The 12,494-nt window shown below is 40.4% G+C and overlaps 1 protein-coding gene across 4 annotated transcripts in view; it reads right to left on the bottom strand.

The window, feature by feature from the left end:
• cbfb (core-binding factor subunit beta) overlaps positions 1-12,494 on the bottom strand; it is a 34,201-nt gene that overhangs the window by 18,424 nt on the left and 3,283 nt on the right. For all 4 annotated transcript variants that reach the window (XM_023421287.2, XM_023421288.2, XM_023421290.2 and 1 more), the window contains exon 3: positions 8,450-8,566. In XM_023421287.2, the coding sequence (XP_023277055.1) occupies positions 8,450-8,566 (117 nt within the window). The remainder of the gene's footprint in view (positions 1-8,449; positions 8,567-12,494) is intronic.

The raw sequence follows: 12,494 nt of genomic DNA, 5'->3' as shown, positions 1-12,494 counted from the left end.
AATACATTAAAAAATATATTTTTAAAAATTAAATGACATTCTTTAAATATTTAAATAACCCATTAAGGCAATACATAATATAATGAAATATTTTTTACAAAAAGTATCGAAAAGTATCGAAAAGTATCGAAATACATATTGGTATCGGTATCGAAACAGAAATTTGGTATTGTGACAACCCTAATATATATATATATATTTGTGTGTGACGTAGTTTCTGGAAACTGTATTGAGAAACTCGATATAATCAAAGAGGAATATCCAGCAGCCTAAACCGCTCTGCTCATTGATTTGCTGTGTTGCTTACAATGTCACAAATAGACTCAGAGATAATGAAGGGATAGATACCACAGAGGAAATGGTGGAAAAATCTGATGGTAGACAATATTGTAATGTCATACACAGATATTAGATTGATACTAGATGCAGTACTTTATTAATCAGAAAAGGAAATGGTACCAAATGATTTCAGTATATCGCCAGTCAAATCGCAACTTTCAACTCATTTCTATGTGTCTCTGTTTTGTCTGTTGGTACAGTACATTTACAGTCAAAGCTTTTTACTGTTAAAACCCTAAATTTAAATTATTCTTCCTGTGGAAAACAAACTGAGAGTAAAGTTACAGGTGGCTGAAAATGGGGCGAGCTACAGATGGAGAAACTGATGTAGAGAGAGCAACAGTCAAATAACTAGCGAAAGAGTGGGACAGAGGAAAGGAGACAATGAGAGAGAGAGAAGTGTGAAGCTATAATCAGTGTGTGTGTGTGTATGTGTGTGTGTGTGTGTGTGTGTGTGTGTGTGTGTTTGTGTGTTTGTGTCAGGTGTGACAGCAGCAGGTGGAGATAAAGCATGTTACTGGCCTTCTGTTCCTAATCCTAGACTGAATACAGCCTAACGTCCTCTGGCCTATTGTCTGACGCACACACGCACGCACGCACGCACACACGCACACAGACACACCACCTGCTAGAGCAACGCAAGTATAATAGCACGGTACTCTCCTATTGCATGATCACTCTCTCTTCTTCTGCCTTCCCACCCTGTAATTATAGAGGCTGCAAAACAACATGGAACACATGGACACCCACACCCACACCCACACACCCACACCCACACCCACACACACACACACACACACAAATGTGTATTTATATCAGTGATCATTAAGTCCTCTCTGCACGAACTGAACTGAAAGAAAACTAAGTGCTTAAAGGTTTATCACGACTAACGAGACTAATCTTTCAGTTTTATTAGACATGTTCAGTATGAAAATACTAACACCTTTGTCGGGTCACTTGTTTTCTATTGTAAAGTAATTGTTCACTGGCAGTTTGTGTGTTCATTATGAGTGGAGTCAATGGTGCCCCAGCAGACCCTGTAGACACATGAAGTGCATTGTTCCTATGCAAAGTTTCTGTGTGCGCTGGAGGGCCAAAGACCCACAGTTTGCTCCTATGGCATTTATAGGCATGGAAATATCATGCAAATCCACAGATAGGCTGTAGATAGAGTTACAAAACCAGACAGACAGAGACAGAGACAGCGCCAGATACACAGAAATCAATTATTTTACAAAAAAGTAAATCCTTTCTTCAGCTCTTTTCGTACTTTTCGTACTTTACAAATGACCATTGTGATTAGTGAGCCAATTGTAAATATAATTTGGGCTTGATGTCTGATTCAAGAAAGTCGATTCAAGTTGTGTTCAGATTTTGTTTTTCCATTTTCTGTGGGGACTGTTGTATAAATGAAAAAAATACTTTGTTATTTTTGTATTCACTTGGTGGTTTATTATGAGCTACTCACTGACTGTCGAGACTAAAATTAAAAAATCTGTCCATGTTGGTAAAAACTGTTGTATTGTGTAGTTTGTCCAGTTTTTGTCCAGTTTAGGGAAAGACTGTGGTTTTGGTGAAAAACTCTTTTTCCCAAACATATGAATATTTAACCAAGACCAAAGTGCTTTGAGTTGCTTAAATATAACCATAAAACCAATCATCACGCTCTAGTTGCCTAAGGAGGAACATGTTGGAAAATACATAAACGCTGACAGTGTACATTTGCAGATACATTCAATAAAAACTTGTCCCTGTCATGCTGATTTTATAAATGTTATCTTGGGGGCATTTTGTATCCTACCAAACATCTGACCAAGTACTGGCTGTATGAAAATGAGTAGATGGAGGCTCCACTCAGTACATTTATTTCATTTGCCCTTTTGTTGAGGTCAACATGTCAAAACCAAAACTTTACTCCTTATTCATAAACTTATCAATAAAAGGAATAAGAAAAATCACGTTTCTATCCTTGGCCCTAAAAGGAACAGGAACACGCACACACACACACACACGTCCAAGTCCATCCAGGTGACCTGTGTTGCATTCTTTGGTCCAGTTCTACAGACAGTTACTGGAAGAGAAGGACTAAGACAAGAGGAATGAAGCTGACACACAGATGCAGGATTTCACACCAGACTGACCATTCTGTAGTTTTCTGTCTGAACTGTCTGCGCGCGCGCACACACACACACACACACACACACACACACACACACACACACACACACACACACACACACACACACCTTTCTACCTGTATGCATAAATGCAGTTAGACAGAGATTCATTCAAACAGAAAGACACCACGCCAACATAAACTGACTGACACACACACAAACACAAACACCATATAAATAGAGAATTCTGTATGTGTGTCTGCTGCAGTGCATTATGGGAGTGGGTGTGGTCATTAATCTAAGGCCTGGAGCAGGAAATATGATACTCTGTGGGAGGAGACGGACAGTGTTTGAGAGTGTGTGTGTGTGTGAGAGTGTGTGTGTGCGAGTGTACAGGGAAGAGGTTTTGTGGTGCGTTGACGTCTCTCAACAGGGAGACTCGGACTCTCTGTAAGGCTCATAGGAAAGTTCACTTATACTAATCTCAATTAAAAAAAACCTTCATTACACTGTACGGAACAATCACACAGGACGTAAAAGATGTAAAACACAACCCTGCACACACGCACACATACACACACGCAAACATAAACACAGTCAGATGCAGGGCTGCAGTAGCAGAGGGAACCAATTAGTGGTCTGGCTTTGATGATGTCACTGACAAGTCACGCACTGATGGCACAGCTTCCGTTCAGAGGGAAACATAAAACCACACACTGCGCACATACACACAACAGACACACACTTGATGTTGACATGCCTGTGACAGGGGAGAGTCCTCGAGGCTTAAAGCTGCCATCTACAAGAACTTTTCATTTTGACGTACGTCTATAAAGCACCAGGAAATTTCTCTCTCTCTCTTTAGGCTGAAACGTGAGAACTTCAAACAGAAAAGGGCCAATACACAGAATTGAATACACAGCTGAGCTATTTTGCTGACACTCAGTTGAAGGAGGTACCAGTCATGTTGACTTTTTGTCATGTTTAAACACTGACTGAATGTGGTGCTTTCCAATGACTGGACTGGCGCTACAGCTGTGGGAGGATTTGAACAGTCACCACATCATAATCTGCTATACAGTCTGTAAACCCGAACATCTTGGACCTATTATACTGTACTGTCAGGCTCTAGTAGTCATTTCATTGGAAGTGTTCACCTTCTTCTAAGTTTTATTTGCAAAATATGGGGAAAAAAAAGATTTTTAGAACTTTATCTGGGTACTTTTTCAGATGGCTGGATGGATGTGTCGTATTTTTATTTATTTTTTTATTCAGCTTTTTATCAATTTCAGCTTTAAAGTATTAAAAAATTCAACTTCAGTGTATGAGTAATGAATTAAGTGTACTGTCCTGCACAGCACAGAAAAAGCTGTCCGATTGTTCTAGGTGTGGAGCTGCAGTGCTGCAAAGGTTCAATAAAAATATTTACACAGTTCACGAACAGCTGTGTCCATATTTGCCATATTTTCATTCTTTTATCCACTAGGACAATAATGATATCTAATCATATGGCAATAAAATAAATAAAAGTTGGTGAGCAACACCTACTGTATGCAACTTTTTAACGCCACTGCCAACAGAAACAGGAAGATTTTCTTAAAAAATACTGTTCTTACTGTTTAAAAGACCACATGTTTAATGAGCCCTTTACGTCACAACCTTAGTTTTGTTGATCAAGTCACCAATGTGAAGTTGTTGCTCATAGTGACAAATCCTCAGGAAGTCATCACCTGTTTTTTTTTTTTTTCAGCCTCTTTCTGCACATTATTTTGGTTTTATGGCCTGAAGCTTTACTACAAAAAAAAAGCTCTGACAGACTCACTGTACACTCGCTGCCCAGCACCAGATCACAGACAGTTAGCGACTAACTCCTGAACACAGTGGAGCATTTAGCAGCTAAAGAGCCAGATATTTCTCTCAGCAGCTGGTGAAGAGGTAAACAGAGCTAAGTCAAGCGCCGGAAACACAACTCCAAACTTACTTGCACTGTATGTACTTCATAAAGAACTTAGACCAAGATACTTGACGTGACAACTTAATAAAATGATCATTTAAATTCACTGCTTTATGTGCAGATTGTCAAGCCTTATCATCAAGATGTATGAACTCCACAAAAGTGAGTATGTAAGCTGGTGTTCAGTGGGTTTGTCTGCAACGATTTTACTGATTTGATTAATTGACTGGTAGTGAAAACAACTCCTGCACATTATCAGTATAGTACAGAACAATACATGTACAGAAAATAGTGCAAATACCTATCTACCTACATGTGTGTTCATGTTCTAGGCTTTGTGTCTGAGCTCCTCTCTGACGGTCCACCCCCCTCAATCATGTAGCGGACAGACAATCATCTGCATCTCATTCAACCCTCCTCCACGACCACTAATCTCTTTTCTTCTCCTTCTGCCTCTTTTCACTCTTTTCTCTCCGTTTTGTTTTACTGTTTATATGTTGGTGTGTTTTCGTGTGTGTAGACTTGCATATATCTGTGTGTAAGGCTGAGCAATCAGTCTGGCGCCACCATCTCATTGGCATGCAGGAGCAGCATGCAAACACACACACACACACACACACACACACACAAACACACACACATAGTGAGAGTACCTTCAACGGTGGTACTTCCTGTGGGTTAACCTTATTACTAATAACCTTGTCTAAAGTCTGATCCTCAGATGTGACTTTTTCAAGTGATTTCATGAGTGAAAAAATGTTTGTGGCCACAACAGTGGGCTCTGTGAAGGCCCCCTCACCTCGACACCTCAGCGAAAATCAGCAGTAACTGCTCCTGAGCTGATGTAGTGTTCATCAGTTCAACATGTTTTCTCCAGCAGCGGTCGAAAGCTCAAGTGCAATTAATTTTATTTGCATTCATTTTAAAAGCTGTGGCACAATCAGTGCAGCATCCCCGGATAAAGTCTGAAGAAAGTAAAACTTTCAGTATAGTTTTCAGTATTGTTTCAGCTGCCGAAACTCCACCACGCACACTGATGCCACAAAGGCTGCTGCTAAACCAGCTGCTGATGCTCCAATTCATGTCCAGGACAGGGTTAATGCTTGCTAGCAAGTTAGCAGCTAGCACTAAAATTAACCTCCTCCACAGCTGGCTCCCATTAGCCTGCAACGACACTAAAAGCCTGTACTTCTACTCTCTTTCTCCCTCTGTCTCTCTCTCTCACACACACACACACTCACACACACACACACACGCACACACACACATTATATTTAGCCGCCAAGTTTAACCTGGCTGTGCTAGCCTTTTGGTTTGGCACCGTCTGTGTTTGGAAATGAAGGCGGGAGAGAGGGAGGAATGGAGGGGGCAGAACGGATGGAGGGAGGATGGGAGCGAATGAAGGAAGAGAGGATAAAAGGAGGGAGTGGGGGATGTACGGTGGGAACGAGGATGTATGCACAAAAAAAAACCATAAGGAATGGAAAGAAAGAAGAAGGGAGGGATGGAGGAGAGAGACATGCAGTGTGGATGTTCATATAAAATGCCACAAGAATAACAAACAGAGGAAAGAACAGGGAAGCTGAGAGAGAGAAAATATGTAGGGAAAAGTAATAAAAATAAAGAAAGCGGGGCAAAAACAGCAACCTGGTAGCTTGGTCTGAATCATACTTTCGCATCTTTCTCCACGCTTCTTCAATTTATTCTTTTCCCAATGTACACAGACTAAAGGCAAGAAAATCAATTATAATTTTTGCCATCATTATTCACATTTATGTCCACTGCTACTCTGTACAGCAAATAGCAATAAGTGTCTTATGCCGTGCAGAGAAAACGGCAAAAACAGGAGATGAAAGTCAAAAAGGAAAAGGATTCCTTTTATAGTGTGCATTTACAAGTTTTAGGATCTGTAGAATAAAAACAATAAAAACCTTATAATATTGGAAGAGCAAACTATCCCAGGTTTTAGAGATCTGTGTGTGTGTGTGTCTGTGTGTGTGTGTGAGACAGTAATTAAAAGAAGAAGTTGCAACGTACACAAGATTTTCTGCCTTGGCCTGACAGTTGTATTCTACAGGGAAGTCCAGTGGGATCAGGAGGCAGGGTGTGTGTGTGTGTGTGTGTGTGTGTGTGTGTGTGTGTGTGTGTGTGTGTGTGTGTGTGTGTGTGTGTTTGTGTGTGTATTTGTCTTTGCAAATGTGAGTATGAAATTTAAGCTGGAATCCTGGTAGAGCAACACTCTGAAAAATGTACACTCAGTACACAATTAAAGGGTCTGCATTGGAGCCTCTGCTTAACAATACTTCTTTTTATGGCACATTTCACTCAAGAAACCACACTCTGCACCCGCCTGTCCCTTTTTATACAAGTGGGATATAAATGAATATTACATAAAAGTGAAGAGTGAAACCTTATACTCGTGTTTTCTTGTTGGAGGAGGATGAAAAAAGATCAGCGATCTGGAGCAACTTAGTGTGAATAGCATGACTTATGATTTTCAGTTCAAAAGATGATTATGGATGAAAAGAGCAGACTGTCAGCATGTTTATCAGAATCCTTAGATGTGTGTGTGTGTGTGTGTGTGTGTGTGTGTGTGTGTGTGTGTGTGAGTGTGTCAGAGAGAAAGAGAGAAAGAGCGCTTGGCTTTATCTCTACACAACTGTGAAAATGCTTTACATTGACAACTCCTGGCCTCATTAAAACTAGCACCGTTGAGATGACAAAGAAGAGGATATCATCTTACAGACACACACACACACACACACACACATACACACACACACACACAGACACTGTCTCAGCGATACACATGCATTCTTTCTCTCTTTGTCTGACACCCATAAACACACACATACACCGTTACCCAACTATCAGAGCACTTGTGTTAAATAATTAACAGTGTGAGATTAGTCCGTCAGCCTTGGGGCATGGAGGTCCATTGATTCCCCAGAATGCATTTTTAATGAGCTGCCAGCCGGCATTCATTTCAGCTGGCCAGTGTCCGTGGAGGGCCTTCTGACACACACACACACACACACACACACACACACACACACACACACACACACACACACAGTCCAGGCTTAGCGCCAGGGGAGACAATTAACATACACATAAACACAGCAGCAGCACCACTGCATTCCACCTTCACCTTGACAACAGCAGCAAACGAACATCTTCTGATCTCTTTAAGTTGTTTAACTTTGATCTTAAATGAACAACAGCACAACTGGGCAAATACTGTTTTTCATGAACTTACTGTTGTGTGACAAGATGTTCAGCAATGATTTGAGCGGTGTGACTAGGATCAACACATTGTGCAGTTTGTCTGGTGGGCGGTATGAGGCAGGTATTGTTCACCAGGCACAGAGTGATTTAATGGCTCAACTTAGCACAACATGAAGCTGATTACAAATTGATTGATCACTTTAATTTGTCTTTGTAGACTTGTGTTCAACCTGACACCCGAATCAATCTGCACTCTGTCGAAGGTTGTTAGCTCGAACTAGACATGTTAGATGTCAACATACACACACACTGAATATCCTGACGCACACGTCTGATCGGGTGAATGAAGCTCGACACGTTTACTCTTAAAAATCACATGAAGTTTTTTTTTTTTGGTTATTTTCATTTCATGATATGAAAGAGGAACAGAGAGCAGGCAGAGATGTACAGCGTGTGTTTCTGCAAATGCTATTTTGTTCTGTTAAAGTTTCACATTGTCAAGTGTGACAACAGAGTTGGATGAACCAAGAGCACATGACTGAATAAAGATGTTTTTGAATCCAACTGATGTTGAAATAAACGACTCTGCCAACATTTGGATGGTTACACATGAATTCTGGACATATTTCATTTGAATATCTCTTTTCATTGTTGACCAGTCTGTCTGCTGCAACTCAGACCGTATGACCTTTGCAACTGGTGAACAGCAACACAGACGATTGTGTGTGTGTGTGTGTGTGTGTGTGTGTGTGTGTGTGTGTGTGTGTGTGTGTGTGTGCTTGAGGGGGTGGGTGGATTGCACTTGTCCTACCTTTCCTGTCTCTCTTTCGAAGTCAACGTATTCCCTTGTAGGAACCTGCCTCTGATCTCCGTGCAGGTTGGCTGGAAAGAACTGGAGAGAGAGGTTGGTACCTGTAGCTACAAAGGCCTGGGGTGGGGGTTAGGGAGGGGGAGAGAGAGAGAGGGAGAGAGAGAGAGAGGGAGAGAGAGAGAGTCAGTTGTGAAGGAAGCAGGGAGGACAATAAACTCACAAACACAGCCACGACATACGTTTGGTTGTTAAAATTGTTGTGGCTCATATGTTAGCAGAACGTGCAACAAGCCGACACAAAGCAACACTGTGATCCCATCAGTGTTTCTAGTCACAAGGTGAATCAATCAAAGTCCAAAATTCACTCAGATTGGAGCTTTCTTTTGGATTTTAGTGGCTTCACCGGCTGTTTGTTTACGTCAGCCCTGTGTCATTTCAAGCTGGGCATGTGGTGCACCTTGGGCTTGTCGGAGCTTGTTTACAATCAAAAAGAGTTGCCTATAGTTGTATATCCTGACGTTTGATGAGAGTTGTGAGACTCAAACTTACACTCTAAACAATGAGCTAAAAGAAGCTAGAAGCACCCTATAAAACAGCAGACAGGGAATATTAAACAAAAAACTGTCTGTAAAAACAACTGTATTGAAGGAGCTTGGTTAAGCAAGCTCACTGACTGACAAATTTACAACTGGCCATTGAAACCACAAAGTCATAACAGTAAGCCTGCATTACCAAATGGGAGGTTGGCATTTAAAAGAGACCTGCATTTACCAGGTAAGTAAGGTCTAAGGAAAGATGATTGTGAGTTGCATGATGGGACATGTAGGATCCAGTTTTTGGAGTTTGACCCAAACTACGCACTACAGGTTGCCTCTGCCTTGACCGTTCTTTATAGTTACTTTTACTTTTAAGTTTTTTCTTGCTGGAAAAGCCATTTCAAACTATTACTTCATGCAGCTTCAAACAAATTTTTATCAAGATCTTGATTTTGAAATACTGATTTTATCATGGTTTCATAGAAATGTTTCCAGAGGGTTCTTGCATAACTAGCAAAATGTTTGAATAAGTTTAAATGTCTTATTTGGGTCTAAGCCTGGAAGGGTTTAAGTTTGATAGACTCAAAGTTGACATCAAAGTTGTTCTTTTTCTCCTTTCCTCAGCTCGCCTGTCTTTGCCTCTCTCTGTTTCTTCATGGTCTAACCACTAGAATAAAAGTACAGAGTGAACCACTGGCCTGTTCCCCTCACACACACACACACACACACACACACACACACACACACACACACACACACACACACACACACACACACACACACACACACACACACACACACACACACACACACACTCTCATATCATACTGTAGCTTTTCTCATTTTTTGATTTAACTTAACGCTAACCAAAACCTAACCCTAACCCTAACCCTTAGCCTAAAACCCAGTCTTAACCCTCAAAAAGCAGTCTCTACCTGTGGGACCCTCAATTCTTGTCCCCACAGTGACACGAGTCCTCAAGGGTTCGTGTGCATTTAGGGCGAAGTCCCCACCAGTATATAAAAACAAGAAAAGCTACACACACATGTCCATGCACGCACACGTACAGAAACATAAATAAAATTAAAACCAATAGAATGCATTTCTCTATTGCAGTCAGAAAGCAATGAATTGCGGAGAGACAGAAAATCAAGTTATAATGGTTATTTTTCATGCGTATCTGCATCCGTGTGTGTGTGTGTGTGTGTGTGTGTGTGTGTGAGAGAGTGTGTGCGTTGTGTTGTGTTTGCTGGGACAGATCAATAGTAAGGGCATTAGGACTGCGACTGAAGCTAGAAGCATATGAATTATGCACCCTGTCAAATCTGCCCCTCATCAGAGAGTGAGAGCATGAGAGAGAAACACTGAGTGAAAGAGGAGAAGGAGAAAACAACACTGAGCGGAAGAGAGAAATAAAGGAAGGGGAGAGCTGAAAATTACTAAGTGTGTAGATGAACACACAAAGAGAAAAAAATGCGTCTAATTCACACATGTATACACGCACACACACATGCACGCACACACACACACACATGCGCACACACACACACATGCGCGCACACACACACACACACACACACACACACAGAAAAGAGAGCTCAAAGAACACCCGAGTCACCCTTTCTGCTGTATTTGAAGTATTGGATTACAACCATCTGATACCAATTTGCTGCCTACTACTGCTGGAAAGAAAAAGAGGGAAGGAGAGGCTGAGAGAGGAGAGAGATGGAGGGAAACTGAGGGACAAAGGAGGAGAAAGAAAAAGAGAGTGAAGCAGAGGGAAACTGAGGAAATGAAAAAAGAGGAAGAGAAATGAAGGGAAACAGGATAACGGCACTAAAGACGGCACGGTGAATGTAAGGAAAGTCAGACAAAGAGAGAAAGAGAGAGAGAGAGAGAGGAAATGGAAGTAAGATGGCGAGAAGACAAAAAAGAACAGAACAAAGGAAATGAAATAAAAGGAAGTAAACAGACAGAGAGAGAGAGAGAGAGAGAGAGAGAGAGAGAGGGGAGGGGGGCAGTGCAGCATGAAAATCAATAGTAGTTTAGAAAGCGACTCATCTCTAATGAGCTGAGCAGAAGATAATTTACTTTGAATTATTGTCCCATTTATCAAATCAATCCTGAACATTTTAGAGTTGCCCTGTGATCTGAGCCGCACATCTGTGTTTGTGTGTGATGTCTGGAAATTCCTAGAAACAGCTGCCTAATTTCATTTTTACATGATACAGTGTGAATCATAAAAAATAATGCAGAGAATAAGCACTTTTCTAATACAAGATACAACTGCCAGTTTGGATGCAGCACATTTTCATCATTCTCTATATATTAATTTTGTATTTATTTAAATAAATAATTGTTTAAATAAAAGACTCGCAGCATATCCAGTATAAACATGTACAGTACATCTAATTATTTTGCTAATAAATCTCTTAAAAAAGAATGAAAATGTGGAGGAAAAACGATGGAAATAAAAATATTTAGACAGTATTTCTGCTCTAACTAGCAGATAGAAAACATTAAGCTAATATTACAGATATAAATGTTTGTCTTTTATTTGATTCCCCATGATTTATTTACTTAAACAGCTTCTGCAAAACACAATTTGTTCTAAACATATGTGTCTGGTAAAATGAATAGCTTATTTATGAAAGTACCAGCAACTACATCTAGGGTTTTTATTTTTATTTATTTATTCTTTAATGGAAGCTATGATTTTAATTTTATTTTTGACGAAAGAAAATAACTGATTAAGAGAAAACAAATATTCAAAGACGCTCTCTAGACATCTTTCACGACAACTAGAAATACTTTGATTGGAACAATAATTTGTGTCTGATAGAATAGGTTTTTCCCAAACAAGAAAACAAGTTAAATTGTGTAAAATATCTAACATTACACCCACTCTATATTTTTTTTCCAAAAGTTTAACCCCTTGACTCAAAATGTCTCCTACTTCAGTACAAAGTTTACACATCACAGTTTTACAAGTTGCATATTTAAAACTAGTTGTGATGTCACATCTTAAAGTCAGATTTTATTTGAACACAGTGAAACTTTCACTCCTCAGCAGATGAATGTGAAAACAGCCTCTCGTGTCAAACTCTGCACAAACATCAAAGTGAAGTATCAATAAACAAAACACATTTTTGAGAGGAGGGGGGCTTTAAAGTTACATAACTCTAGTGCTGACCCAATAAACTGGCCACAGTTTACTGCTTATTTGTTCTTCGTTCATCGGTGTCATCTATAAAAAGTGATCCTTGACAGCACGTTTGAGTCTCATTGTGTCTGATACTCGTCCACACTGGCCATGAAAATAGCAGGAGGTCTTTAGCAGCGTCTGGCCGATAGATAAATCAGCGACATGATGTCACAGCTGCCGTCAAACCATTAAAACCGTGGCCATCAATTCTCACAGCAGAAGAGGCTTATAAATACAGTGAGGACAGACAGACAGACGCATCATGTCCCACTATAAGATGGTAAAACTAGATGTAGCCCCCCCC

The sequence above is a fragment of the Seriola lalandi genome, unplaced genomic scaffold, assembly GCF_002814215.2.
Source record: "Seriola lalandi dorsalis isolate HSWRI2012SDOR001 ecotype SW California unplaced genomic scaffold, Sedor1 jcf7180002054671, whole genome shotgun sequence".
Classification (NCBI taxonomy): Eukaryota; Metazoa; Chordata; class Actinopteri; order Carangiformes; family Carangidae; genus Seriola; species Seriola lalandi.
The sequence above is the reverse complement of the archived record's forward strand: the minus strand, read 5'-3'. Positions and strand labels throughout refer to the sequence as shown.